At 44.7% G+C, this 27,850-nt stretch overlaps 1 protein-coding gene across 4 annotated transcripts in view; it reads right to left on the reverse strand.

Annotated features, from left to right (window-relative positions):
* Positions 1–27,850, reverse strand: part of PXN (paxillin) — a 47,489-nt gene that overhangs the window by 10,956 nt on the left and 8,683 nt on the right. For 3 of the 4 annotated variants that reach the window (XM_074606068.1, XM_074606067.1, XM_074606069.1), the window contains exons 2-8: positions 10,588–10,814; positions 9,984–10,096; positions 7,882–8,021; positions 7,311–7,512; positions 6,664–6,799; positions 1,285–2,334; positions 224–484 (exon numbers count right to left, since the gene is read on the reverse strand). In XM_074606068.1, coding sequence (XP_074462169.1) covers positions 224–484; positions 1,285–2,334; positions 6,664–6,799; positions 7,311–7,512; positions 7,882–8,021; positions 9,984–10,096; positions 10,588–10,814 — 2,129 coding nt within the window. The remainder of the gene's footprint in view (positions 1–223; positions 485–1,284; positions 2,335–6,663; positions 6,800–7,310; positions 7,513–7,881; positions 8,022–9,983; positions 10,097–10,587; positions 10,815–27,850) is intronic. The other variant, XM_074606070.1, reaches the window with a different exon arrangement.

A 27,850-nucleotide genomic window follows, 5' to 3' on the forward strand; every position in this document is an offset into this window, starting at 1 on the left:
AACAGGTACCATCACCAGCACGCTCAGATCCCACTCCAATTCCTAAACATCAAAAACTAGGACCTGAGTGCCAGTTTGCTTTTCAGGCCAGACAAGGGTGAGTAGAAAGAGCTAGTTCTTCATGTTGCTCCTAAGCTCCAAAAACTAAATCTGCACCTCCACACAATGCTGTCTGGACAGAGGGACATGCTGGAGTTTCCCAGCCCATGTCCCTGCTTTCTACCTTCTCTACTTGCTGTCCACCATTCTGCTCTTCCCCCTGGGGTCTGGCAGTGATAATGACCCCCTCTGCCAGCCAGTCATCCTGGCTTTTCCATTCTTCCTGCTTAGCGATGCCCAGTTTGTCCTGCAGCTCTTCAATCAAGTGATCTTGGGACTCAGTCTTGTGAAATATGGCAGGACCTAGTTTACGTCTTGGAGAGAGGTCACGATACATTGGATGCACATTCGCAGTCTCTTTTGTCCTCTTGATTAAAGATTTAATCTAAATGACAAAGGTAATAGTATCAGCAGAGAAGAGCAATGTCAGAGCAAGCCCCAAGATGCAACAGCACAAACTCAAGCCATTAGTGACAACTGTGAGCAGGAAGAGTGATGACATTTATTCCACAATGCCAAAATTCTTCTTGGCACAGCCCAGAACAGTGACTCAGTGCAAGGAAAAACCCCGTAAGGATAATCACAGCAGCCAAAAATAACTATCTAGAAAAGGAAGGGAAAGATTAACCAGCAGGAAGCCAAGATAGGAGGTACAGCATGACCACTCCACTGAGCATTAAAGAAACCTCAGCATCACAAGGGCACAGAGCAGCCTCTCTGTGTTTGCCCTTTCCAGGCATACAACCCTTGGTCAGAGATGTCTGGTGCACAAAGCGTACTTCCAACACTGGAAGGAACACTAACAGCCCCAGCAATGAGACCTAAAAAGGCTACCAGAGCTGCCATCCCAAGTCAGGAACATCCTCCAGTGGCGTGAAATAGCCCTTTAACGTTGAAGAAGCCTCTGTGGACTGAGTATTACCCCAGCTACGGAATAAAAGTCTATTTTACAGGGAAGTCCCTACAAACTGCTGTGTTCTGTGCTGCTGACCAACATGCAGAATAGACCACAAGATAAAGCAGAGGATTTCAAACCTCCGTGACATGCAGCTGTCAGTTACATTGCCCAGAGCTGCATGCTGTTAGTGTGGGTGAGCACACTCACACCACACACAAAATGTTAGTGCACTGTCAGAACAGTCCTAGCTCGGACTTGTCCTACTCCTACATTCATTCAGTGCCTGCCTGGCCTGATGCGGAAATCCTCTCAATGGGTGGTTTGGAGACGCAAGGCAGATCCCATTCAGCTTTCCAAATCTTTTCAGGAGATTCTGGAGCAACTGCAGAGCTTCTGAACTGCTCGTTTTCCTCGTCCCCTCTGGTTTTGTTCATGTTGGCAGTACCTGCCTTCCTGGGAGTTCTCTCTCTCTCTCTGCCCTGCCTCTTCTTGACCAAATCAGGACAGTCCTTGGTTTCATGTGGTACTTCAGCTTTTACCTCCTGTCCTTGCTCCACTACAAAGCTCAACTGGTTTTTAGTGTCTGGGAAGACATCCCACCGATCCAGGACCACAACAGAAGGTTCATACACAGGATTCAAAACACCGTCACTCTTTGCATGTACCTCTGGCACATGTGCTGACAGCCCCAGGGCCCACAGCTCATCTAAAACCATTTCCACACTTCTGCCCTGGAAAGGAAGGGCTGAATTGTCCCTGAATGCTCCCTGCTGATCCAGCTCTTTAGGTGTCTGCCCCTTCCCTTGAACATTTAAAGCGTTTGAAATTGATACGCTAGAGATTTTGGGATCAGTTCTCTGCTCCTTCTCAGTCTCTTTTGCTGAATCGTACTCTAGGCCTTGTGCCTCCACAGTAGCAGATCTACACAGAAGCTCCACACTGGAAGCCGGCACAGCCCGGGAACCGTTTCTAGAAGAGTCAGACTTTCTGCTCAGCCGAATCAAGCTTGCAGAGGTCACCTGCTGCCCACGAGTAGCATAACTAGAAGAGACTCGTGGTGGGGGCACAGGGACCGTTTGTGGCAAACGGGGCGTGCATGGAAGAGCAGCAGAATGCCCTGCAGTAGGCAGAGCTGCAGTGTTACTGCCTTCCTCAATGCAGAGGACTGCTGAGGGGGCAGATGTTGGCACTGTCGAGTCGCCGCTGTGACTTGCAGAAGGGTGTTTGGAATGGGATAGCACTGTTGGACTGTGAGAAGTGTTGCTGAAGTCTGGATTTGCTGAACTGGGAATCGGTTCTAGGGAGGGTTCAGAAATCAGAGACATAGTGGAACTAGTCTGCAAAAAGGAGACAGAAGGAATAAGGAGAGAAAAATATAAAGACAGAGGTAAGGAGAAGGAAAAAAGCAAAGAATCAAGCATTACAGCAATCATGACCTTCAAAATCAAAGCGCCATGCTGATCCAAAGCCTTATTTCTAAGAGTAAAGATGGAAAATGAGATATCAAAGAGCAGAACCAGTATGACATTGTGCTGATCTTCACATGAGCTTATGTGAGATGAAGTTCTACAGCCATAGAGATCCTTTTCCTATGCCCTTTAAGTGATAGCTCATGTGTTCACCTGCAGTTGTGATGGGGGCATGCAGCAGCCACCGTGAAGCCAGCTGCAAACCCGTGAATGTCTAGACTGTGAGTAAAGGTCACATTAACAACTTACTCATAGTCAGACATGTAAGTTTTACATTTCAAAGCTGAAAAAAAGCAATCAATGCACAGAACAAAGCATGACATTTTCTTCTTGATACACTAATAAAATGCTCCAGTTGGCTGAGTTCATGGTAATGAAAACAAAGCTTCAGGGCATTCACAGCCAGAACAGATGACATGGGCTTTGTTCTATTCACATCACTAATCTCACCTTGGACGTGACACATACTGAATCTATAGAGTCTGTCAGTCACTCCATGCCCTTGTAAACATTGCTTAGGTGGCTAGATTAGCCTCTTCCCCCTAGGCCAAAGACTCCACATTTACATTGTAATAAAATCAGTGTTAATTTTGATCCAAAATACACTCTAACAAGAGCAACTGATAGAGTCTTTTGGTTCTCCTTGACTTACAGGGTCTTTTGAAAACAAAAGATCATGTTTCCTCCTTTCCCCATTTTCAGTGGTTCCTGGCTGAGCTCTAGGTGACAAACTGGCAGCACTCCTTTTTCTTAAAAAGGGAAAATCAGAACAGTGGCTTGGACAAGTTCACACAGTAGGTCAACCTAAGACCAATGCTGAGCCCTCACAGTTTTAAAAACGTATCCACAAAGGATTTCCAAATCCAAGAGCTATCAAGACCTGCTCTAATTCTCAGTCACATTTCCAAAGAAGCCTCAAGAAGTCAGATGCTTACACTCTAAGGCAGCAGGGCACATAATTTCCTAAGCCCATGCATGGTATCTCAGTCTTTACTTACCATTCTGCAATACTTATCACAAATAAAAGGATAAAATTAACCAGAACATGCACAAAATCTGCCAGTAGATCGAAGAGACCTATAACTTCAGCTGACTTAGCTGCTACCATCCCGAGGGGCCAGGAGCTGTCACGCACACACACATTTGTGAAGTCACAACAGTAGTGCTACAGGGAGACTATGCTCAAAGGAAAGAGCGACAGGGGACCAAAATTCATTACAGATTGCTCCTGTCCTCGAGTAGCACAGCAAGACCCACAGTCACAGCAGAGATGAAAAGGACTAATAAGTACATTGAGTAATTAAAATGAAGTAATTTCCCAATATTGCCTCCCCCTGTATTTTGCCTAAGCTGGATGCACCTGTAAAAGTAACCTGGTTTTATTCTGTGGTTCAAACTTAATTCCAGACTTCCTATAATGAACTCAGTCATTTTCAAGGCAAGACTAACATTTTGCTCAAAAGCAAGTATTTCCAGTGTATTAAAAATATGCTAGCTCCAAAATAAGAGCAATGGTTAAAAGCTCAACAGTAATAGAACAGTTAAATACAAGCATCTAGCTATGCAATAAGCAGGCATCATATTACATAGAAATAGAAGAGGTTGAAAAAACAAGTGCATTAAGTGATCTCAGTGCCCACCGACTGATGAGCTAGATAACCAAAATCAAATGGATTCTGTAAGCAAAAAGAATGAGCAACTCATTAAAGCGAGAAAAAAGATGATAAAAGGGTAATGTATCAGTCTGTAATAGCACCTTTTACTCTGGGGTACAAAGGAAATTAAACATCAGTGCCTCCATTCCTCCCATCCCCATCTACTGCAACTTCTAGTTGTACCAATTACCAACTCCAACTAACTACACACCATACTTAGTTCTTCTGGTACTGAAATGGCAGCTTCTCATCTTTCACCTTTGCAAAGACTCCACTTCTCTCCCTTACATCCTGCCGCTAGGACAGACTACAAATACATTTTTACAGACAAGCTAACACCACTAGTTGGCACAAATAAAGGATGTTAAAACAAACAAAAAGGACTGAAGGGAAAATGAAGCAACCTGGCAGACAGGAAAAAGCAAAGTAGCAGTTAAAAACAGTCAATGACAATACTAACAAAAGGAAAATGATCACAGAAACCACGTTCTTTGTGCTTCAGGAAGAACATTTAGACACAGATGAGCTCAATGCCTCACAAAAATACTAATGTTGTGTTTATAAGGCCCAAATCTTAAAGTCTTGCTGCATTTCAGTTTGCTTTCAGAGTTCAACCAGAAACTAAGCCAGGAAGGTGGGCAGTATTACAAAAAGCAGCTAGTCTCTGTCATGCAAGTTTTACTGGAGTTGCACAAAGATTCTAAGGCCTTTTCTCAAGACTGCAAAGCATTTGAACACCCACACTTAAAAACGTCCCCTCCTTGTATCTTGCAAGGAAAACCTGTGCTGGGCAAGGTCATTCTCAGTTGCCAAGAGCTCACCTAGGAGCAAAGCAGCAACCACACCCCAAGCTTGTTTTCTGAGCCCTGATAAAAGCAGCAGGGACAGGGGGCCATGGCACTCAAGCTCCCACAGCACTTGGAAGGAGCAAGGCAGGGTATGCCAGCAGCGCAGGTGGGAACTCTCTCCAGCTTCACAACAGTGCAGTTTTTCAACCAGACTGAACAGACACTTGTGGATATCCTGCACTCTAACCTAATAGGGAGAAAAAAAGGCAACGCTAAGGTGTCAATATTTGCAGTTCACTAAATACACACTACAGTAAGTCTAGAGAAAACAGTGAGTAACTCCAAGATTCTCACAAAATGAAGTACCTGTGCCAGAAATGGCACACTGAATTGAATTTCAGCAAGTGCAAGGCAAGTGAAATCCCGCAGAGCGTGCATGCTCAATGCTGGGTTCTGAACTCACGCACTCGGTAAAAACTCTGGGTATTATGCCCTCCACAAAACCCCCAGCACACATCCAAAGCACTCATGTGAATGGCAGCACAGAGAGAACAAACAGCAAAGCCAGAATTGAATGTCCTGTCTACCTCCCCTCGCAAAACAATCCTCAGCTCTGGCTGCCCTACCTAAAGTCATAGAAGGAGATGGAGTTCAGCACAGACAAGACACACCAAGCATCAGTAGAATCTTCCATATGAGGAAAAAACAGAGAGTTGGGACTTTCTTAGTACTAGAAAGCAGACTTGCATGTTTATGTAAGAAAGGGAAACTCAACAATGACCACAAAGAGAATATCTAATATATTTGCTTTCTTCACCTCTCAGACCAAATTCAAGTGAATAATTCAGTACGGCTATAAGCAAACCAGCTGAAAATAGAAAGCAAGAAGTGAAAATATTTTTCATTTTGCTATGATTATGGGTAAATTAAGTCTCACGAAAATAAGCTCCACAGTTAATCACCTAGTGCAAGACTGGTAACATACCTACATGAATAAAAAACAAGTTATTCAAATACATATGCCAAATGCTTCACTTAATCCAGATGACCACGCGAAAGTTACTCCTGAACTTATCCTATTATGGGATTTTTATGTGCTACTTATGACTAACGTAGCAGTTCTTTTCCAATACAATAGTTTGATTTCCAAACAAGATTCTGAATAGTATTTGCTATCCTCTGCCCCCACAAGAAGCTCAGACTTTAATCCCATTTTGAGGTGAATAAGAGATATTGTTTTACAATGGAAACCTTTGAAGTCTCCAGCTGTCTGAAGCGAAGGCTTCAGTGCTCATACCACATGCCTGGAAGATCATCCTCAGGGAAAGCACATCAGGGTAAAAACACACTCCAAAGAGGAGGATCTTCCCACAGAACAGAAGAGCCTGGTCTCTGTCAGTAAGAAGACTGGAGTCCCATGCTCCCCTACTTCTTGTGAAGTTGCAGCACAGCAAAATAATTTACCATGTATTGAGCAGTAACTAAGCTCATTATCTTTGGCAAAGAGACAAACTGCAGAACCAGAGGAAAAACAGACCCCCGAACTGCCTTTCCCTGCCAGTGATAAGAATTTATAGCATTTGAGAACACCTACAGTAGCCCTCAGAAAGCACAAATACCACCACAGGAAGTTTTTGAGAGGTAAAGAGGTCATTCTGGAGACCAATGAAGGTCAGCAGATGTGGCTAACAGGCAAAAGAGTCTGGGGGGTGAGGAGGGACAAGACGAAGTATTAAGTTGTCATGATAGGGCACCTTAAAGTCAGAGAGAGACGCCATCAGCTCATCCAGTTCTCGTGTAGCTGAAGAAGCAGATATACGGGTCTGCTGCTGGCTGGCGGTGACCCGCTGGGGGCTGCTCACCTCACCTTGGCTCACAGTGATTGCAGGGCTGACAAGGAAAAAACAAAAAAAAAAAAGAAAACAAAACAAAAAACGCGTGTTTAAGCCTGGGAGAGCACTCCTAGACTGAAAGTCCCACTGCCCCTCCAAACAAGCACAGCACAGTGAGTTTCACGAGCGCTGCCCACCCTGACCAGCCCTTCCCCAGACCCTGCCTCACTGCCAAGTCTAACACAAGTGTGTTCACTCGCACACACACCATCCATTAAGAAATGGACAATGACCAAACATTCATTTTGTCAGACAGTGGGTATTTGTGACCAGCTTTAAATCTGAGTTTGAACAATCCACGTCTCATAACATCATTTATATTTTTTCATCCAGGAGTAGATAAAAGAGCGCCAGCATCTTCATGCACCTGCTTGATTTCTGACCCTTTAGACAAAGCCCATCTTCTGCCTGCCGCTCTCCTGCAGCATCTGCCCCCGCACTACAGTCACTCTTCCCACAAGACCCTGTCCCACCCCACCCAAGCCAGTAACCACCAAAGCACTACTCACACTGGACTTGGCACAGAGCTCTCCAGCTCGTCCAGCAGGCTCTCCACACTGGGACGCACATCTTCGATCCCACGGGCACCATTTCGCTTTGGCTTTTCTTTTGTAGGGGGTGCAGCCTTCCCTCCTACAGAACTGCTGCTCTCTGGGACGACATAGTGAGGTCCAGTCACACTAGGTAGTGATGGGCTTCTGCTGGTTTCATCTTAGGAATGGGGAGTACAAAAGAGTCATTCAGAGCCCTAGGTCCATACATACATGCTAATCACAAACAAGAACAACAAATTGCCCAGAACCTTGTCAAACATCCATCTTTGAGGATACTCAGAACTTCACAGCACAAGGGCCTGAGCAACCTAATCTAACTTTGAAACTTTAGCTCGAGCCAATTTTGAAGTTGGCCCTGCTTTGAGCAGGGTGCTGCACCACAAACATCAAGAGATCATCCATACCAAAGGAATCTTTGATCAGGGGCTGGATGGGTCTCCCACATAAGGATGTTGGAAGGAAAAAGTGGGCTACTGTTTTGAGAATCAAACTATCCACTCATCCGAAACGTCTTGCTATACCTTACCTGCTGGGAAGCCACTGGCAGGATTATGTTGAACAGCATTCAGTTCCAGAAGAAGTCTGTCCAGTTCTGAGAGGTTGCTGCCCAGAGAGGAGCTGGTCATTGTGGGAGATGGTTCTGCAGACTTCTGCTTGTTCGGGAAACTAAAGATAAAAGGGAAGGGTGAAACTTCTACATCAAAATACAGCAGAAGGATGGAAGGAAACTTACATTATGTTCACAAAGTTCACACATGTACTGTACTCTTTTCAAGCAATGCTTTTAGCTCTGGGGGAAAAAAGATGTGTGCTTTGTGAAATGACTACGACGCAGCCACTGCTTAGCCACATCTTCAGTTGTCTGTTACAAAGAAATAGCATTGATGGACAGGGCCTCAGGTTTTAGGACTGTGCGCTGCACAGCCCTGTAGCAAAGAGTTAACCATCTGCAGATCCAAGACGCACAGAACAGCACAGAACCATTAGCTTGCATACAGGAAAATTACTTGTTTCTGCTGACATCACATCAAACAGCAAAAACCTTCCCCCTGAAGCAAGAGAATGCAGGGTCAGCACAGACTGGAGAAGGAGGCAAAGTACAAACCTCAAGCTATCAACAGAAAGTCAAAAGCAGCAGGCTATGTGGTAGTGTCTTAACAGCACTCGAGGTCTCGTTTCAAGTACTCAAACCTTTACTTTGGGGAACTCTAATCAATTTATAAGAAAGTAATTTGAAACTATTTTCTACTGTGTTAAATACACAAGCCTTGAACGAAGTTTACCAGTGCACAAGTGTGTATAAAACACTGGCTGTGATTACTGCTTATCCTATATGGGTGATCCCATTTACCACACACAACTGTAAACAGTTTCAAAGCGAAACTTAGCACCAATGCAGTGATTTTTATATTAATTACACTGTAGTAACAGTCTTCCCATCATCAATGGCAGAGAAATTATTTTCTCCTAGTTCTACAAATGGAGAAATAGCTTCTAATGCTCTAGAGGTTCCTATTTTATCAAAAAAATACTTTCTAAGTCCAAAATGGGAACTTCTGTCTTGCGCACACTACCACATTATGCTCAGGAAGTTAATATGTAACAGGCTTTAGGACTCTGACACCTATAACACCAGTGACAATTATGAAATTCCATAAGGGCAATTATTATCTTTCCCTTCAGACCGAAAAAAAATATCCACATATGATTCAATCTGAGTAGGGCGTACCTCACCCCGAGTCAAGCACACAAGCTACAATTCACACCAGAACCAAGCCATGCCAGACCCTTGTACAAGAGAACTTATGGCTGTAATTACCTCCATTTTGTACTAACTGCATGCAGCCATCTGAAAAAATCGCAGTTACTGCCTCCATTGGGCTATCTCTGGATATGCCTGCCTGTACCCAGAATTAGTTCTGGTTGAAAGCAACCTCCCGCTCAGCAGAAAGAGCTAGGCATGGTTAGAACATGGCGCCAGAGAAACACCAGTCTCCACACAGTAAGAAGGTACCCAGGACAGAGTGCACTGTAGAGGGCCATCAGAGATGAAGTTCTGACAGCGTCTTCCTCACTCATCCCCATGTCAGCAGAAAGGTCTGTCCTACCATACAGGCAGCTACTCCAACCTCTCAGCATAAGGGTGGCTGCCTTTTTGAGTATAAACTAGTTATCCATCTATCCTCTACTGAGATTGAAGCTTTAAGAAGTTTGAATTTACTTGAAAATTCAAGTCATTGCACATCCTGCTCAGACACAGGTAACTGAGCTCCCCAGGATAACTGACCCAAAGGCCACCCACCTCCTAAAGAACTTTTGGGCTCCTTAACAGAGGGAACGATTTGTCACTTGTCTCTGGATCGTATCCTTCACAACACAATCCAGATCCTGTTCTGCCCAACAGATCCTTAACCACTTCTGCAGCTGAGCAAACCAAAGGGCCAGGTCAATCTTCGCAGTGAGTATGCAAGTTACAGTGGTCTCTTACAAAAGAGGCAATCAAAACCAACTCAGGGCAGCATAACATACACAGGCAATGCAGTATTTGTTTCCACTTATAGAAGGCAGCTTGAGCCACAGCAGGCTCAATTTGTGAGTCAGGCTTATCTCTTAACAGCAACAAGATACCTGTAGACGTGTTCCTCTTCACTGGCACGAGAAGGAGAGCTGAGCCCGTCTCTAGGAACAGAGGCACTGGAGCTTTTGGCACTAGAGCTGTATATAGGAGACTGGGACTGAGGCTGTGGAAATAAGATTTGCATTGGAAACAGAGAATACAAAACAAATACGTACACTGCTGCATTGCAACCACACACACGGATAGGACAGAACAAAGCCCAGAAGAAGAAAAAAAATAATCTGCTACATAGCTAACCAGCCTCCATCAGATGAGCTACACCAGGAACAACTGTTCTCCACTTGCTTCAGATTTGCCTGTGAGTTGCAGATCTGTGCTGGAAACCCCCAGTCTGCTTTCCACAGGCTGCAAGACAGATGACTAACACTAATCTCATCACACTACCATTTTGTCGGAACAATGACAATGATTCTGTGCCATTTGCTCCAACCAGTTTGTTCTATGAAAAACCCACACCTCCCCCCATTTCCCCACTCTGTTCATAGTGAAACTCATCCTCCCTTCTTGCTATTCCCTCTCCTTGCCTACTTCCTTGAGAGACACTGCACGAACAAAATAAGCATGCATCCTCCCCAGCCGCACACATTTACTTACTTGCTGGTGGACGTATCTGGATACGTTGGGTTGCCACTGGTCTAAGGGGTCAATCACAGTGCCATTCAAGGCCTCATTGGAAGGTGGCGGGGGCACTGGAGGTGGTACAGCAATCTCCTGGTATGTGTGGTTTCCAGTTGGGTAGGAGTAAGGCGTTTCCTCTGTTAGAAATACTGGCCGTTTGGAGATATGTGAAGTGGTGGATTCCAGGTCTGCCAGTAAGGCGTCTGCAGGAAAGGGGAAAGAAAAAAAAAAGTAAAATCCTAGATTACTTCTTTTTCTATTTTGTCTCATTCAAGATATCCACATCAGAAGGTCTTTGGGAAGACCCTTCATCTAGGGTGATCTATTAAATGCCCTGAAAAACATTACTGCAGCCCAGGACTGAATGGGTTAATCAAACTTCTAGTACAAAGAAAACACCAAGAGGTAACAAAGCAGCCAGAAAAACTGTGTCAGCCTCAGATTTATTTCTTAACTGGAAAACCACCTAACAACAGGGACCTGTAGTCTCACTGCACCATGCAGAAGAGCAACCTAGGAGAAACCTGCCCAGAGATCAACTGGCAACAGGATATTGACACAGACTAATTACAGGCCCCACATCATCACAGAGTCATTTACTGTGGCCGCAGGCACTGCTTTCTGCAGGAAACAAGATCTCGGGAGGGGTTTTCTCCCGAGTCTAAGGTAGTGGAAGAAGCATGAAACTTTCAAATTAGTCCATCGGCACAGCAGGAGTATGTGCTTCAGTATTCCTAACAAAAATCCCCCTTAGTATATCACACAAACAGTTAACTATTTTCTAGAGGCTGCCAGGTAAACGCCATTTCTTCTCCTGGAAACAATTCTCAGCTTGCTGGGTGGAGACTGCTCACAAATTCCTGAAGAGAAGAAAAACTTCCACCAGCTAGAAACGCCGGCACTCAGGCCAGGCAGAAGAACCCACGCCATATGGTCAGCACCTCTCAGAAATCTCAAAGCAGGAAAAGTGCTCTCCCTCAAAGACAGGCCATGAAAAGGCATTCCCATCTTTCTGTGTTTCTGCCTGCAAACTGTCCTCTGCCCATTCCCAGCCCGGCACTCCTCTGCGGTGACTCACAGGCAAATCCCGACTTGTTGGACCTTCTGTCCTGTGAACCCACCCTGCGGAGCCCACTGCAGTTCCCGGTGGGGGAAACTCCAGCGAGCGACTGGAGGTCTGCACTGTACTCACTTTCTAAAGAAAGCCTCACTGGCGGGCTGCCCAGCTTTCCACTGGGGCAGTGGGCTCCAGTGCACACCTCTTTAAGGCTATTAGAGAGTAGCCAGTTCGCTAGGGACATCGGCATTCTCCATTATAACAGAATCAGGACATACCTGGCAGGTCCCTTCAGAGATGTGGAATTCAGCCAGACACCAGTAACACAATGTCAGCAGAATTAGGAAAGGAGGCTCTGAGAAACCCCCTGGATCTCCCTCCCCTCCACACAGAAGCCACTTCCTTCAGGCAATCTCAGTTAGCAAGATTTGTCTTTCTCCTCCCGCACACAGCAGGTACTTGATTCTCAGGTCTGGGGTGTGAGGGCTCAGCCTGAGCGGAGCCACCCTGCAGTATCCTCCACCAGGGTCACAAGGAGCTGAAGTTATTAGGTGGCACCAGAATAGCAACCGAGCAAGCACTCGCCCTAATGGCTGCCTACCCGCTCTCAGGGGGCAGGCACCTGCCAGCTCAAAGCCGCTTCCTGAGCACAGCAAACCACACCAGCCAATGCACTTAGCAGCCCTTCAAAATATATTAAAGTGTCAAATGGAGGACACTATCATTGCATTACAAGACGAGGAAGGTGCTGCTTTTATATTCACTCTCTTCCACAAACCAAAGCATCACAAAAGAAAAAAAAACTAAAAAGTGATCCTGCCCTCAGAGAACTGAATACAGCCATTAGCAAATTAAATACCATGTTAAATTAACTCTATACACCTTTCATCTAGCCAAAAAGATGCTCCAAATCATTTAAGTCACAGGCATCTTCCTACAGGGGCCAGAATATCCCAGAAGCAGTTTCTCCAAAGGAATCCAAGCTTTCTTCAGCTGGGGAAAAATGAACTTAATCTTCTTTTTAAGCAAAAGAACAGCTGGTGGATTCCAGAGCAAACGGCACATACCTCAAGGGAACTGCTGAAGAGCTGCAATTCTTTCAACCAGGCAGGTCCTATGACTGGAGGTTTCGTGCACACAACCTCCAAGAGAAGTGCTATCCGAGAAGGTGTGGTTTTTGCTTCTCCCCACCAATGACAAAGGCAAATCAAACTCCACCAGGAAGTGAAAATCCCATGAGGGTGCTGGGCTCCTCCAGCCCTGCAGAGGGGACCCAAACCAGTTTTCCACCCTCCACCCATAGCCCTCGCTGCAGGACAGGCAGATGTAACCATCTCACCACAAAATCCTCCTCCTTGGCTCGGCACTCTGCTGAATGAACCGTCGGACAGAAAACCACTGCTTTTTACTAACGGCACAGAAATGAGTTCAGCTAGATTTACTGGTTTACTTTTATAGGTCTGCAGAGTAAGAGGGGTCTGTAAATGCCGGGAGCACTCTGCTCCCAGGTTGTGAAGGAGTTAAGGAGAAGACATTACAGTTTAATGATTAACTTCCCCCATACCCTCCCCCTTCCTGACTTGAGCAAACAAGGCAGAGCTGAGGAACAGGAAGCGGAGGGAGGAGAAAAGGCTGGTGAGGAATCATTGGGTTACTCAAACTCCACTTTAACTTTACAACTGATACCAAAGCAGTTGCAGGACGGCACCACCCCACCTGGCAGGACAGGGAAAGGAACAAGACAGGAGCAGGAGAGGCACAAACACATTGGTTTCTGAGAGGCAAAGAACCCCTCCTTGTGCTTGCTCGTCCCCACGTTCTGCAAACCCACGGTCCACCCTTCCTCATGTCCCAGTCGCTCCCTCCAAACTCACTGCCTCAACAGAGGGAAGTTCTTCCCCATTCATGTCCCTCCTGTTGCTGCTTCAAGACACACAACCTGTTCTCTGATCCAATCCTATCAGCAACCACAGTTTCCTGAAGTTTTGCTTGAGTGGGGAGTTGCGCCCATTCAAAGGGTCCAACACTGGCACCAGAACTGCCCCGAGGAGGGCAGGGCGAGAGCAGTGATGGCACAGCGAGAGTGGTGGTGGCACGGTGCCCGCTCAGTCCACCCCACCTTGCGGAGCTTCACCCTGCCAGAAGGAAGCGACCCGCAGGCACAGGCTGCAAATCACTCTCTTGGAGGTCAGCCTAAGGAGTTTCACAGCCCAGAGACAGGCTGCAGGCAGTGATTCAAAACACAGCCAAAGGCATTAACATGTTGTTTTCCATGCAGCACCTCATCCCAAGAGGTCCCAAAGTACTGTGCATTCATTTAGCTTTTGTGCACCTTTTTAACACTACCAGAAGACAACATGAGATACAGATGGGGGAGGAAGAACGGCAATTTATTAGTAGAAAACATGACCCATTGCTCTCTTTCTTTCTTTTGCAAAAGGGACTGTAACCTGACGAACTGTAAGGACGATGCTGTGGCTTGCGCAGTGCTGCACCTCACGTTACAGAACTGAGTTCACTACAGTGATCGCTCCTTAAACAGAAATATTAAATAGAAATATTAAATTTCGATCGATTTATTGGATAATTAAGTGTTCCTTCCCAAGGCGACTCCTGAGGGACGGTGCTGCAGGAGGTGTAAATCAACCAGTTAGTCCCTCCCAACGCGTAGGAAGCAGTTGACTGGATCATCCCAAGGTGCTGACGCAGACCAGTCCGCACAACCAGCAGCCATCAGAGGGCACCACCACATCCTTACATGGACAGAAAGATGAAACCGACAGCAATGGCTAACTTGGCAGTAACTTCAGCTCACTTGTTCATCCCCGCTGAGTCGGGAACCTGCCCCTATTTTAGGCACACAGAAACTTTCTGCGGGTGCCACGTGTACTGCAGCTCCCCACGGAGACACACATCTTCAGGCCAGCACACGCCACAGCACCTCTGGGGCTGGAAACAACCACGCACACTGACTTCACCTCAGTTCTACTGCTGCCCCAAGTACTCTGTAAAATATTACAGACACAGCTCTAGGAGGCAGACTCTCCCAAGGTTACAAGATCAGAGATTCGTTTCTCTCTAGAGGATAGATTTAACCATTTTGTACCAATAAAGTAAACCAGACAGGGTTATGCCAGATCTTCTCCTGTGCTCGTCCACAGGATCACCCCTCCTTCCACTCTACAAGAAGCCACTAACACAACCCACAGACAAAATGTTAACTCACAGACACGTGGGTGGAGTGGAACCAGAGTACAGTTACCAAAGCCTCAGCAGGGCTCAGCCCACTCACAAGCATGGGCTGTGCATACAGAATTTGTATTTCCTCTGTTATAAAGAGTGCTTAGTGGGGTGTGGAAGAGCGAGGGATACTTTCTAAAGCACCACCAATCAGACACTCCTGGTTGCCATCACTACGCTAGTGCGGTCACACAGCCGATACAACCCTAACTCACTGTCCGCAGCAGCACAGTGCATCTCAAGGTGTGCGTGCCTGGGTACTCCACGGGCGCAGGTAACCTGGCCAAGCACCTGGTGAAGCCGCATGCAAACAGGAGACAGGAGCACAGAAGGATGGAGTCCTCCTCCCCCCACTGGGCAGCCCAAAAATTACATGCTCAATTGGAATCGCATTCAGAGGGCTACTCAAACCACATCCACATCCTCCCCGGCATGGGAGGACATTTGTGTTCACAATCAAGTGGTTTTTCTACACTGACTTTCCTGTGAAGGAGGCACAGTTAAGGAATGATGTCACGTTTGATACCTTTACTGCTATAAAGCACTCCAAGACATCCAGGGGTCCAGGTGCATTAGTTTGCCCTTCTCTCCCTTCCCCCCCGCTTTGTCAAAAAACATTAACTATGAGGTCCTTGGGATTCTGGCCTTCGAATCCCACACACAGCTCTGCATATATGTTAGATACATATGAGTGGCCCTGAATACAAACTGCATTGCTTCAAGGTGGTTCCCAGCATCTGCCAAAGCTCTGCTAGTCATTTTGACAGCTTGGGACAAGAACTCTCAATCTGATGTCCAATGTATTGAACAGCTCTGAAAAATCCCTTTTACCAAGAAAATCAGCAAGATGAAAGAGCAGGAAAATACCTTAGGGTAAGCCCCATTTGCCAGTTCAAGCTGCACTGAAATAAATAATCATGTCCCAAGTTATATACTGCACATTCCTGCGCTATCTCCCCGGCCCACACCTCTGTCAGACCCAGGAACAGCTCACGCATTCCAGGGACTCCAACGCAGGCTCCTTTGCAGTCACTGCGTGTCAGCACTCGCTGCCCTGCAAATGCCGTATCCTCCGGCAGGAACAGCCTCGTGTGCAGCCGCAGGGGCACATTCTTCAGCTTCCCACATCCCAGGTTTGTCTGATAAAGAGCAGTAACACCAGACTAGGGATCACAACATGGTTCTGAGGTACAGAACAGGAATGGATAACACGGGAGCCCCTCTGTACTGATGAACACACAAACCTTTTCTATAAATCTGACCTGCGCTCAGCCCCCTTAAATAGATAAAGTTATTAAAAAGAAAAAAAAAAAAAAAAAGAGATATTTACATGCATCTTCCCATGCGTATCAAAACATACTCTTTTTTCACTCACCTCTTTGTATCTCAAAAATGCTCCTGGATTAAGGTGGCATAGTGAAGCAGAACACATCATCAACTAGTTCTGGACAAATCTACGTGACAAGGCATTGTCAAATTCACATTTGCCAATTGGCATCAAGCAGCTTTTTAAGGCTAATTTTTCCTCAAGCCGTAAATAGTTTTCCACTCTTCATAAGAAGTCTAGGATTTTTTTTTAAAGTGAAGCAATTTAAAGAAATGTAAATTTGCTTTTTTCTGTTAAGGAGAAGCCTTCTACTACTGCGTGTCCAGCATAATTCCAGCCTGTGTGAGGGCTAAGACACACAGCATATTCAGTCAGCTCAAAGATGACAGCATTAGTGCCAGAAGAGAGAAAACTACCTCAGATTTCCATATGCAGTTCATCTCTCTCAACAACTGAGGATGAGCTATTAAGCCATGCTGACACAGCAAATAGTAAGTAGATCAAAAGGATGGTCGTCGAATTTTCTTCTACATCTCATCTACTGCTGGGGAGGAAATGGAAGCATAACTGAGGCAAGATACTTCAAATGCCTCAGATATCAGTCTTTCATTTTCAACAGTTGAAAGCCACATCTGCGCATCCATCAAACCGCACGTTGCCTGTAGCGCTGCTTCTTGCATGGGACATCTGGAAAGTGAGTGACACTGGAGACAGGATTCTTCATCCAGCCACCACACAGAACAAATGCCTTCAGCTTTCAGCCACAGAGTCCCATGGCCACCAACTTCTCTACTGCCACATGTCCCTGATAGCCCAGACACAGCACACTGGGTAATCAGGATGAGATGTCTATGCACAAACTACAGTATTTCCTCTAATGCAGCTGCAGAGAACAGGTGTCTGCACCTCCTCTCTTGTTCCCCACACCCTGTTTACCCAAGTAACTGGAACTGCTACAGGTTTTCCTGGCTTAGGCAGCAGAACACTCCGAGAGGACTGGTAAAGGGAAATAAAAAGCAAGACAGCCATAAGGGCAGGTCTAAATGAGGACATGGACTTTACATGATAATCATGTCTCACTTGGTGTAAGACGAACTGCAGACCCCACGTTTCTAGAATGACACACCATTCTCCAGCCCTTTTTTCTTAATACCTGTAAGAAGCTGAATTCAAATCCTTGATCTTTGCTGTCCCCTAAATGAATGAGGGGAATTGCATCTCCAGAACGGAACTCTGAGCTTGCAGACTCATCTGCGCAGTCTCTTTGCAGAATCCCTGAATCCAAACTTTAAAAATCTCATTAGGTTCCAGTGAGTCTTCTCTCCCCCACCGCCAGGAGTAAATGCAACTCCAGCTCACACACAGGGAGACAGCTCGGGGCGGTAACCCAATCCCTGGCAAGACAGTTTTACATTGTGAGTAACTGCAGAGGAATGGGGAGCTTGGGTATATTTATTGTATTAAACAGCCTTTCAAAAGAAACATTCGCAATGCTTTAGAAGAGCTGCATCAAAAAGACGTGTTGGAGCCTTGCTATAGGGCTTCTCACTCGAGTTTCAGTCTGGAAGGGGTGGGGAACCCCAAAGAGAAACCCTGACAACAGGAATTCCCTTTTAACAGCAGCTTTGACTTTTCTCAGCAAAATGGAAGAGCATTATCAGAAACAGGAAAACCACGAACAAACAGATGAATACAGGCATTGACTTCCAGGTAAAAGAAATGTAGTAACAGGTTCTCAAGGCATTATATTCTAATCAATGTTTTTAAATGCAAAAAGATCAGCCTACAAAAGCAATAAAATAGAAAGACTACATTCAAAGTGATACCTTAAAAATTCAAAGTGCAATTAGATGCTCTTAAAATCCTGAAGTTCTCTGGTTCACATAGATACAAAGTACGTAAAATAGCTTGGCTTACTGTTTAAAACATTTTGAGAAGGAGACATTTAGAAGTTTTCCAAAACTTAACCAATATGTTGAGAAAGTGGTTAGAATACAGGACACGTAACAGCTCTCTTGTGAAGGAGGGACAGATTGTTATTCAAGATACAGAAAAATTCAAGGCACAAAAAGCAAGTCATTTGCTAGACCTAACAACTGCTGGAGTACCAGTAAAGAGCAGCCACTGGTATTTTTACTTCACATTGTCTGCCTAGAGGAAGTTCAGATGACATGGTCAAAAAAATCACTCAGCTATTTTTTTTTTAATGTATTCCAGTGACTGATGTTTATTCAAAGCCTTGAACTATCTCATTATCAAGGTATTGGTGCAAGTCACGCCTCATGTCACTGCTTAACAAAAAGAACATCCAGACTAGTATCAATACACGGTATGGTGAACTCCGATAGAAGATAATATGCATGAAAATCCTTCAAGCTTCTCTGTTCTTTGAAACCAATATTGTGCCTTAGAATAAGCTACACCATACTAACACGCCGTTATTTGTGGCACTGATTTACAAATTTGTGGGGGTGTTTCAGGAAAACTTAACAGCAAAGGCAACCATCTAGTAGTTGTTATGCCTAGCTACACCAGGCTGCAGAGACAAACTAAACAAGAATCCCGTGACAGGCAGAATGGCTTTCAAAAATCACATGATGGCAGCCACTGTGAATCCCATCTATGCCATAACTCAAATATGGAGAGCCAAACCAGTTAGCTTTCCCCAGTACAGCAGCCCATGCACCCAGCTCTGACCACTATCAGCAAATGTCTAAACAAAGACAAGACACTGCGCTGTGAGATGTGGTCTACATGATCAGCTGCAGCAATGATTGTGGCTTCCTGTCCCAACCACTGAGACCCAAGCTGGAGATTTTATTCCAGAGCTTGTGGCCAGCTAACTGGTCACAACTAACATGCATTACTACCACCCCAAGCACGGGATTGTAGAAGAGTGTGCAAATACAGCCTGTTTAAAGCAATTTCAGTAACTGTTTATCAGTAACTAGTCACTGCACATTTGGGGATGAAATGCAAACCCTTCAAGCGCTCTCACTGTAGTTCCAGCAGAGTTGCCGCCACCACCCACCAGTGTAAGGGAAGGGCCCAGCGATCCCTCCTTGCCCCAGCATGCAAACCCATGCTGTTCCTGGAACTTGCCCTGTTCATGGCCAGAAGTTTACTGAACTAATTCAACTTACTAATCCAGTAAAAGTTTACTGGGTTGTTGCTTTGGGTTTTTTTTAGATAAACTTGTTACACCTCTTGGAAGCATAGCTCCAGCCACTCTATGACTTAAGCAGCTTTTAGAAAGTGTTTTAAAGCAAACAATGCCAGAATTTAGCCCTTGTCTAACCAAGTGAATAAAACTTATGCTTTAAACAGGAAATACTATCACCTCCAAAACTCAGGCCAGGACACAAACTGTAAGACCCAGCCCCATCCTGCCATTAGTTGAAAGAACTCACCCATCCTCCTGTCTGATTCCCCTAATTAATCTGCATCTCAGATGCAGACGAGAAAAACTGCAGCCTGAAAAGGGAGCAATCAGCAGGCAGCACAAACTGAAATGGTCTTAAATTCCGGAGACATCCCTCACCACTACCAGCCACTTCCACAGGAGCCTACACTGACATTTTGGCTTTGCAGCCCCAGGATTATGACACGCCTCCATCAGTAGGGCTGCACACCTGGTGCTCTCTCCTTTGCGCCACTAAGCCCAAGGGTTAGCTTTTGACACAGACTACTCCTGATCATAAAATTTTGAAGATGAGCCAACTCTGTATGCTACAAAATCCCAAAAGAAGCCATCATGTGAGCTCAGACCTTCCACCAGATCCCTCTGAGGGGCAAGAGGGCTATTTGTACATACGCTGGAAAACCATAAAGGTCACCACAAGATCCTTCCTGGAACTGGCCACACCGCTTCCTTTCAAATTAACACAAGCATTTCACTGAAACTCAGCCCTGCCCTGTAACCTCAGCAATGGTGTATTTGTCAGCAGGGTGAGGGGTTAGACTGCCAGCATCACGAGGGGTCAGCTAGTTCCTGTGTAACCCAGCAGCAAGGCGCCGAGAAAGGCCACTCTGAAGGAAACCAGCTGACCAGTTTGCAGCTTGACACCAGCAGCCCCTACGAACCACAGCCCCATTCCTTGAGTGAGCATCTCGGATCCACCTCTTGTAATCTTTGATGCAACAGGCTGGGAAATCCATCAACTGCTGGCTCCCTTCACATCCCTCAGTTGGCAGGAAGGTAACCTAATCTTAACCAGACCCACAGGGCATGGGATCATCAGTGCTGCATGCAGGCTGAGACACACTGCAACTGCCTCAACGATCTGAGTCAGCACAGTTTCCTGGATGAAACAACACAAATCTACAGCACTCTCTGGTCTACAGTCCAAGCTGTGTGAAGGAACCACAAAAGATTTTCTTGTAGGACCACAGTTTTTCCACTTAGCTCTTGAACGCTACATTAGACCCCAGGTCAAACTGGCTGAGAGAAATGAACCACCACCTACAAAAGAGAAACACATAGTCTGCCTTCCTCCAACTTTCTTAGAAAAACTTTCATCCCCTTTCCACTACCTCAGAACAGTTCATTAGATGGCTGAGATAACAGAATTCAAGTCTCACAAGGCACATAAACGCTTACACAGTCAGAGGTTTGCTCAGCATCCTCACACTGGAAGTGCTTTATGATTTAAACACCATCTCCTTTCATCCTGTACCTGATGCTCCAGGAAAAAAAAAAAAAAAAAAAAGGAAAAAAACCCAGTAAGGTTACCAGCCCAATTTCCAAAGAAAATGTGGTTTGAAAACACTTTTTTTGGTTTTCAGCTGAAAAGCTGCTAAACCAAGCGTAGCCTTTTTAAGTTCTTCAAATTAACTTAAGCTGTCCACTCCACTGCCATGACTATCGTATTCAGAAGCTGTCAACAGAAACACCAGGAAGAACAAACTCTTACAGGCGCTGAAGATCTAAGGACAGCATAGAGCAAAGCAAGGCCGTACAAACCCAGCTTAAGGTAGCTGTTGTATTCTTCAGGTATTGCCTCCAAGAGGAGTACGTGAACTTACTAGCAGCACTGTAACATCTCTGGTTTCAGAGCCTGCTCCCTCCCAAAGGTGTGTCCTCCCGTTTATTTCTCATTTCCAGAAAGTGCTGGGGAGGGTGGAAGGGAAGGGTTACTTCCTGCTGTATACAGCATCCTCTTTTTTATAGCATGGTTTCTCCACACTGGAAGTGAAAAGAGACATCTTGTATTTACTTCCTTATGTTTATAGTCCTGAGCAGCAAACAGCTCATGTCAGGAAAAAACACCCTATGCTAAGACCTGGTGACTTAAACTGAATTCATGTCCCAGGTTACTAAACAAATAAGTTTTTCAGTTTCACAGCTACCAAAGGCTTCTGAGAATGCCGGATCCGCAGCTACACAAGCCTTGAATGCCTCTATATAGAGATTCACAGACAGACAACCCACAGTTGTGTGAAGCTAAAAGAGAAAAACAATCCCTTGAGCGGATCCTTTCTATCTAGATCAGTGTACTCTCAAACTGAGTCCTAAACAGGAAACAATGACCAAAGATGGATAAGCTTAGCCAAAAAATTCCTCCACTGCTCTATGAACAATCTTCAGGAGGGTCAGGAAAAGTTTGTAAGGGGTTTGCAAGTCATAGCACTAGCACATCCTGTGACACAGTGCCTGCAAAAGCAGTAGGCAGAGCTAAACTCATCACTTGTACAATGTTTAAGAGCACAAAGCCAGGTTCTGGTTTACTGAACAGAGAAGTTGGAAATTGCACAAGAAAAGTTTGTGATACATAAAATGCTTCACACAGACCTAACCAGCCTTTATTCAATACTCCAACTCATGACCTCCAGTGATTCAGACCACCATGATTTAAGTACTGCTGCCCTCAGATGATTGTCCCATCCACAAATTACAGCACTAATAGCAGAAGTGGAAGTCACATTTTCAGCCACATTTTTCAGACACGGCAGTTGACAGCTCCACACCCTAAACCTAAACCTCCACATATTTCATTTTATATTGATATAACAGGCTGTGACCTGCCGCAACTATAGGTAGTAACATCTGCAGCCACTGCACCTGAATTCCAATGAGGATCACAAATCAGAATCCTTACCCTAACATTCACACGCCCTTGATAGCACAAAAAGTCACCTACCTTTCAGAAACTGAGAACTAATACGCAGCCCTGAACAGCCCAACATAACGTGGCAAGTCCACGTTATTTCAGAATAGAAAGTAAGTCTGACTCTCAGGCCTGTACTAAAAATACTTAAGTTGGAATTTCTCATTCTGAATCTGCAGCCTGCTACAAGCTCCACCTGCTACCAAGCCTTTTGTCAGAATGCTCTCTTTTTGTTAGCAAATAGACTGGTGTTCCAATGGGCAGTTATAGTTAGCCCTATGAAAGATTACGAGGGACAACAATCTGCACAAATTAGAGAGTCTCCATCTCTCTCCCTGTGTGTCAACTGCCAAATTGGAAACAGCTTTGGTCTCCAAGAAGGGTAAGTACGGCCTCTGACAGTCCTCTCCTAGAGTGGCTCTTCTTGTGCAAGATCTATTTCTGATCTCCGCCTGACAACAAATAGATCTTCAGGCATTTCCAGGAAGGCCCAGACAAAGGCATTAGCAAATGGCCAGTATTGACCTAACTGTCTCTGGGAGGGAGGCGGGTTGGCTCAGACAAAAGTAAAGGACATTAGCTCTGTTCAAACTCAGCAACACTCAAACCGATCAAGAGTGAAAGGGCATCGTGGCTAAGTTGGTGGAAGGAACAGACTGGAGTGCGACTAAATGTTTTACACAAGCTACTGAGCAGTTAATGCCAGCTCACTACTGACCTGGGCTGGATTTCAGCCAACATCCTAGGTGGAAAAAACATTTAAAATAAAAATATTAGCCACCAATGCACTAACCTCTTTAGTCCTCTATTTATCCTCATGCGCGCGGAATAGTAACTTAACCCTCCCCATGCATGTCATAAGAATTTTGATTTGCTGCTGGCTTCCCTCAGAAAGTTTCTAGAAACTGGGATGAACATGCAAAAAAGTCCAGCAAGATCTGCTCTCCTCTGCCAAAACAAAACAAAAAAATATTCATTAAAACCAAACAAGCTGCCGCTGAACTGACTCCTCAGGGACCATTTCCCAGGGCCAAGGCCTCCGATCAAAATTCCAACTCCCTTGTATTCCTACAGGAAGAGGGGCTCAGCCAAGCCAGCTATCTGAGGAACCAGACCCTTCCTGCTACATCAGCATGCAGCTACTCCACAAGCGCTAGGTCAAAACACAACGTGCATGCACACTGCCATTTTCCAAAACATCTAATAATCTAGTACAAAGGAGACATCCATTAAACAGGGCAAAGAGACACAGGATGCGTACAGAAGCAGCAGAAAACAAGACACTACAGATTTTAAATCACAGCTCTGGTAAAAGGAATAAACAGAAGCTCAGGGTTCGAGACATTTCTAGTCCCTCGGCTGATCAGTCACTCATGGAAATAGTGCCAGTGTGCAGCAGGAGCATCACAGCGCTGAGAAATTTATCATACCCTACAATTTTACTACAGTGGATGCCACTCCAAACCCGTGCTGCTCTATCCAAGTCAGGTACGTCAGGTTGATGCCATATAATTATTATCTTGCCAAAAGTCAGTTTGCCTTCCTTGTGCAATGAAAGGAACGACTCCCTCTACTTACTATTCTTCTTCCCTAGCAGCATGTAGAGTTGCTGGGAAAGAAAGTCATCTGTCTCCTCCAGCAAACTAGCTTTCTTCCTTCAGCAGGAAAGTACGCTCTTTAGAGACATGAACTGGGCAATCTGTTCTCATGTCTCCCTAAAAAAAGAGACAGGTAGAGAATGGTAACAACTACGAGGACAGCAGACCAGACTGGAAAACACTGCCATCATCTGTGTGACAGACCCTGCTCGGCCCTGGACTACAGGACTTGGAGAAAAACCGACAAGTGCAGAGGTGTGTGGCACTCAGCTACTAGCAAATAATCCTCTCTGTGCCCACTGAAATGAGGGTAGACAAGGGCATTTTTTAAGCCCTGGGTAGACTGTATTTGGTTGAGATTTGTATAACTGTACGCAGTTGGGTCTGACTTGAACTAAAAATTTTTGTAAGCAGAATTGAGGTTACAATACATGCTAATCCAGTATTGGATAACTCTTCTGAGCAGCTTCTAAGCAGCAGCTTAGTGCCATAAGCAGTGGCAAATCAGAACAGTGTGAACACACAGCAATGGTTTCCAAATCTTTGTGCATCGACACCCCTCATTTGCTTGTGCTCCAGAGCCCTCAGGTGGAAATCACAAGTGTGTAAGTCTGACCACTTAAGAGGACACCTTGCAACAGCTGTAGAAAACTTACCACTTTGAGATCATAATTTGGGAACTGCTGATTCTAAGTCATCTGGGGAAGGAAAACATGTTCCATCAGGGTTTACATGGGAACGGAGCACAGGAGTTCCACTGGACAGTGAGCGCCGTGGAGAGAAGGATACAGTTTCATAAGATGCAGAAAGGCGAATTAACAGTTCACCACTGCCAAAAATGGAGAGGTTTTACTCACTCTTCCAGACATGTGCTGCTGCCACTTAACTTGTGTCGGCTCTGGCTCTTACAAGACCCCTCTGTGAACCAGTTCAACAGAATATATACAAAGGCAAAAAAATTGACTGTTCTCTTTTGGGTTAGAAAAGAGAGATGAGCACAGCAGTCCGCAAGAAGGAAGAGGTACATCCAAACAGCCACATGAAGGAGTAGAAAAGGAGTAAGGATGAGTGAAAGTAAAGCCATCCCTGTTTCAGCAGCAGCAAGCCGTTATATTGACTCAACTGCCAGCAGGTCCACCACCTCAGATACCTCAGCATCTCACCTTTGCCACACAGATACCCATAGTCAATAATAAGACTGCTACTGATCCTATCCATCTACACATGTACAAATGGGTTGGGACACAGTCAGAGACAAAATACTGTCAGAGCTTGCATATTCTAAGTTAATTATCTGCCTTTTTAAAAGTAACAAATAGGAAAGCATGTGGACCCTATAACCAATAAAGGGAAGGGTAAGATTTGCATGGTTATGCAAGAATAGACATGAAACTTAAGTGAGGAAAAAAATAGCATCTTTTAAACAGTGGAAATCCTATCCAAGCAGCATAAACAGACCTGAATATAGACCCATCTAGGCAAAGTGCCAGTTAAAAAATTTGAGACACGCATAAAGATGATGAAATGAAGGACAGAAATATCAGTATAAATTCTGAATTCATTAAAAGCATTAGAAGCACAAATTCTGCCTGTGAGATGCAGAATGCCCTGGCTACCAGCAAAAGGAGGATTCCAGCAATAGAGAATGGGGACACTAAAGAGACACTGCAATTGTATCCATATTTAGTACAGTCTTATTGAGACATTCCTATCCTGAAGGCTCTTAAATGGGGTATCAGAATACAAACTTGAGATTTTAGTCCTTGAAGAGAATAGTTTTCATTAACTCCAGCAACTTCCCATTCAGTAAGTAACAAGTCCATCTCCCAAGAGCATTCAACAAATGCAAATCTACCCTTAAAACCCAAGGTATCTCAAGTTTGAAAAGCCTGTGCCTATAAGGAGAAAAAGTCCCAGCAAGTTTCACCCAGCTCCTGGGGATGCCAAATAAAAGGTTAGTATATTGAGATATAAATAAAGACAAGTTAAAAAGACTTGCTGGCTTGACCTGCCAACCACTCTGAGGCGGGTTGTTTCCCTTTTTTTAAAAAAGGAACTTTTGTCAAATGTGGTATGTGGTTTAACTGGCTTGTTAAAAATCCAATTACTAAGAAAGTATACTCTCAAAATGGTGGATTTTTCTTTTTAAGAAGTTTTGATTTCTGCAAGGGTTTTCTGCAACAGAGAGTGGGAGCAGACTTGGAAGCAACACCGAACTCTTTATAAGCCAAAAAGTGTAAGTCATCATCAGCAACTGACTTTACACAAAGCGCTGCCAAAAGCACAATGTAAACTCGCAGAGCAGCGCAGGGGGAAATGACAACAAAATATTTAACATTTTTCAGTCATGTGGATCTTAGTACTACTTATAACTATAATAGGTAGAAAGTTTTAAAATTAAGCTTTCAATCTGATGAGCATTCTACTAAAACTTAAGAGATAACCTGAGTAATTACAGATAGCCGACAAGCAACATCCTTGAATCACAACAAAGTACAAGGGGCCAAGAAGCACATGGTTAAAAATCTGATTAAAGCAGCCTCTGGGAATGAAAGGAGGACAACGTTCCAGAAATGAATGTGGGAACTGGTCCCCCAGCCTACTTTGGGAGATGTGTGTGGCAATTTGATGGAGACGGCTGATGGCTCTAGAGCTCTGCCTTTTTTTTTTTTTGCCTGTTTTTTTTTTTGTTTTGTTTTGTTTTGTTTTTTTTTAAGCATTGGCAGAAGAATGTGGCCCAAGAGTTTCACAATGTCACGACAGAGGCCCACAGAAAGAAAGAAAATTGTTAAAGCCAGACAGAAAACTAACATTTTTAGAACTGGAATATATTGTAGGCAGTGGATGGAGAAGAGTTGGAGAATGTTTAAGGTTTTCTTATCTCTTCCTACCGTGAGGAGTTAAATGACCTATCATTCTACCTATCATCTGGCATCATGACAGAAGTACTAGTCACAAGGCTTTTGCTTGTTTCGACACCAGCAAGAGAAATAGTGAGGATTTCTTTTTACCAAGAGCAGTATTAATAAAGCAATTAAATACTTGACAGCTTCTTCATCTCAGTGTCCTGCACAGAAGTTTTTGTTATTAGACAAAAAAATTTTATTTCATCAACCAAAGGCTGTTTTACTCACAAGAGAACTCATGACCACAGAAACCTGCAATTAGAAAAAAAATTACGAAGACCAAGGAGAAAGTAATTTTTGAGAGGTAAAGATGAGTAAGAGACCAATCTCCAGCGCTGACCAAAAATGGAAATGCCAGCAATACTGAAATAGAAGCAGCACGAGAATAAACTTCCCTTTCATAGGTACGTGAAATAAATCCTTCTTCAAATTACTTTCTAAAACAGGGGTTTCAGTATAATCTCTGACTGTTCCTCCACCAATCCTATGACAAAAGTCAATGATCAGAGATAACTGGAGAGAATATTTTGCACTAATCTGCAGAAGTCAAGATTCCCAGCCCCTACATTTCTGCTTCGCTGAAAATTAAGTTGACTTCTTTGTCTTAACTCATCATATTCTTCCCTGCTATACACTGAACTAGGGCATAGTAGAAAATGGATTCATTTTCTTATCAAGTACCTAGATGCATATATATTTTATATGGACATGTACCTACTCACATCACTATCATCCCATTATTGTTGGGTACTTATAGAATTAATCTGATCTGCTTCAGAACCACGCTAGCATTCACAACCCACAGAGAAACAGGGACCAGGCTCTTTCACTTACACACTGAATGTACAAAGACAATCTCCCATGCACGCACAGCAGTGCAACTGCCCCCTCGCTGAGAACAATATTCCACTCCTATCTCTGCGACAAATCCAAGCCTAACTGCTTAAAGCAGCTGGAAAACTGACTAACTCCAACTCGTCCTCCTGTCCCCGTCCCTCCCCACC

This window comes from Larus michahellis, chromosome 13 (assembly GCF_964199755.1).
Source record: "Larus michahellis chromosome 13, bLarMic1.1, whole genome shotgun sequence".
Lineage (NCBI taxonomy): Eukaryota > Metazoa > Chordata > Aves > Charadriiformes > Laridae > Larus > Larus michahellis.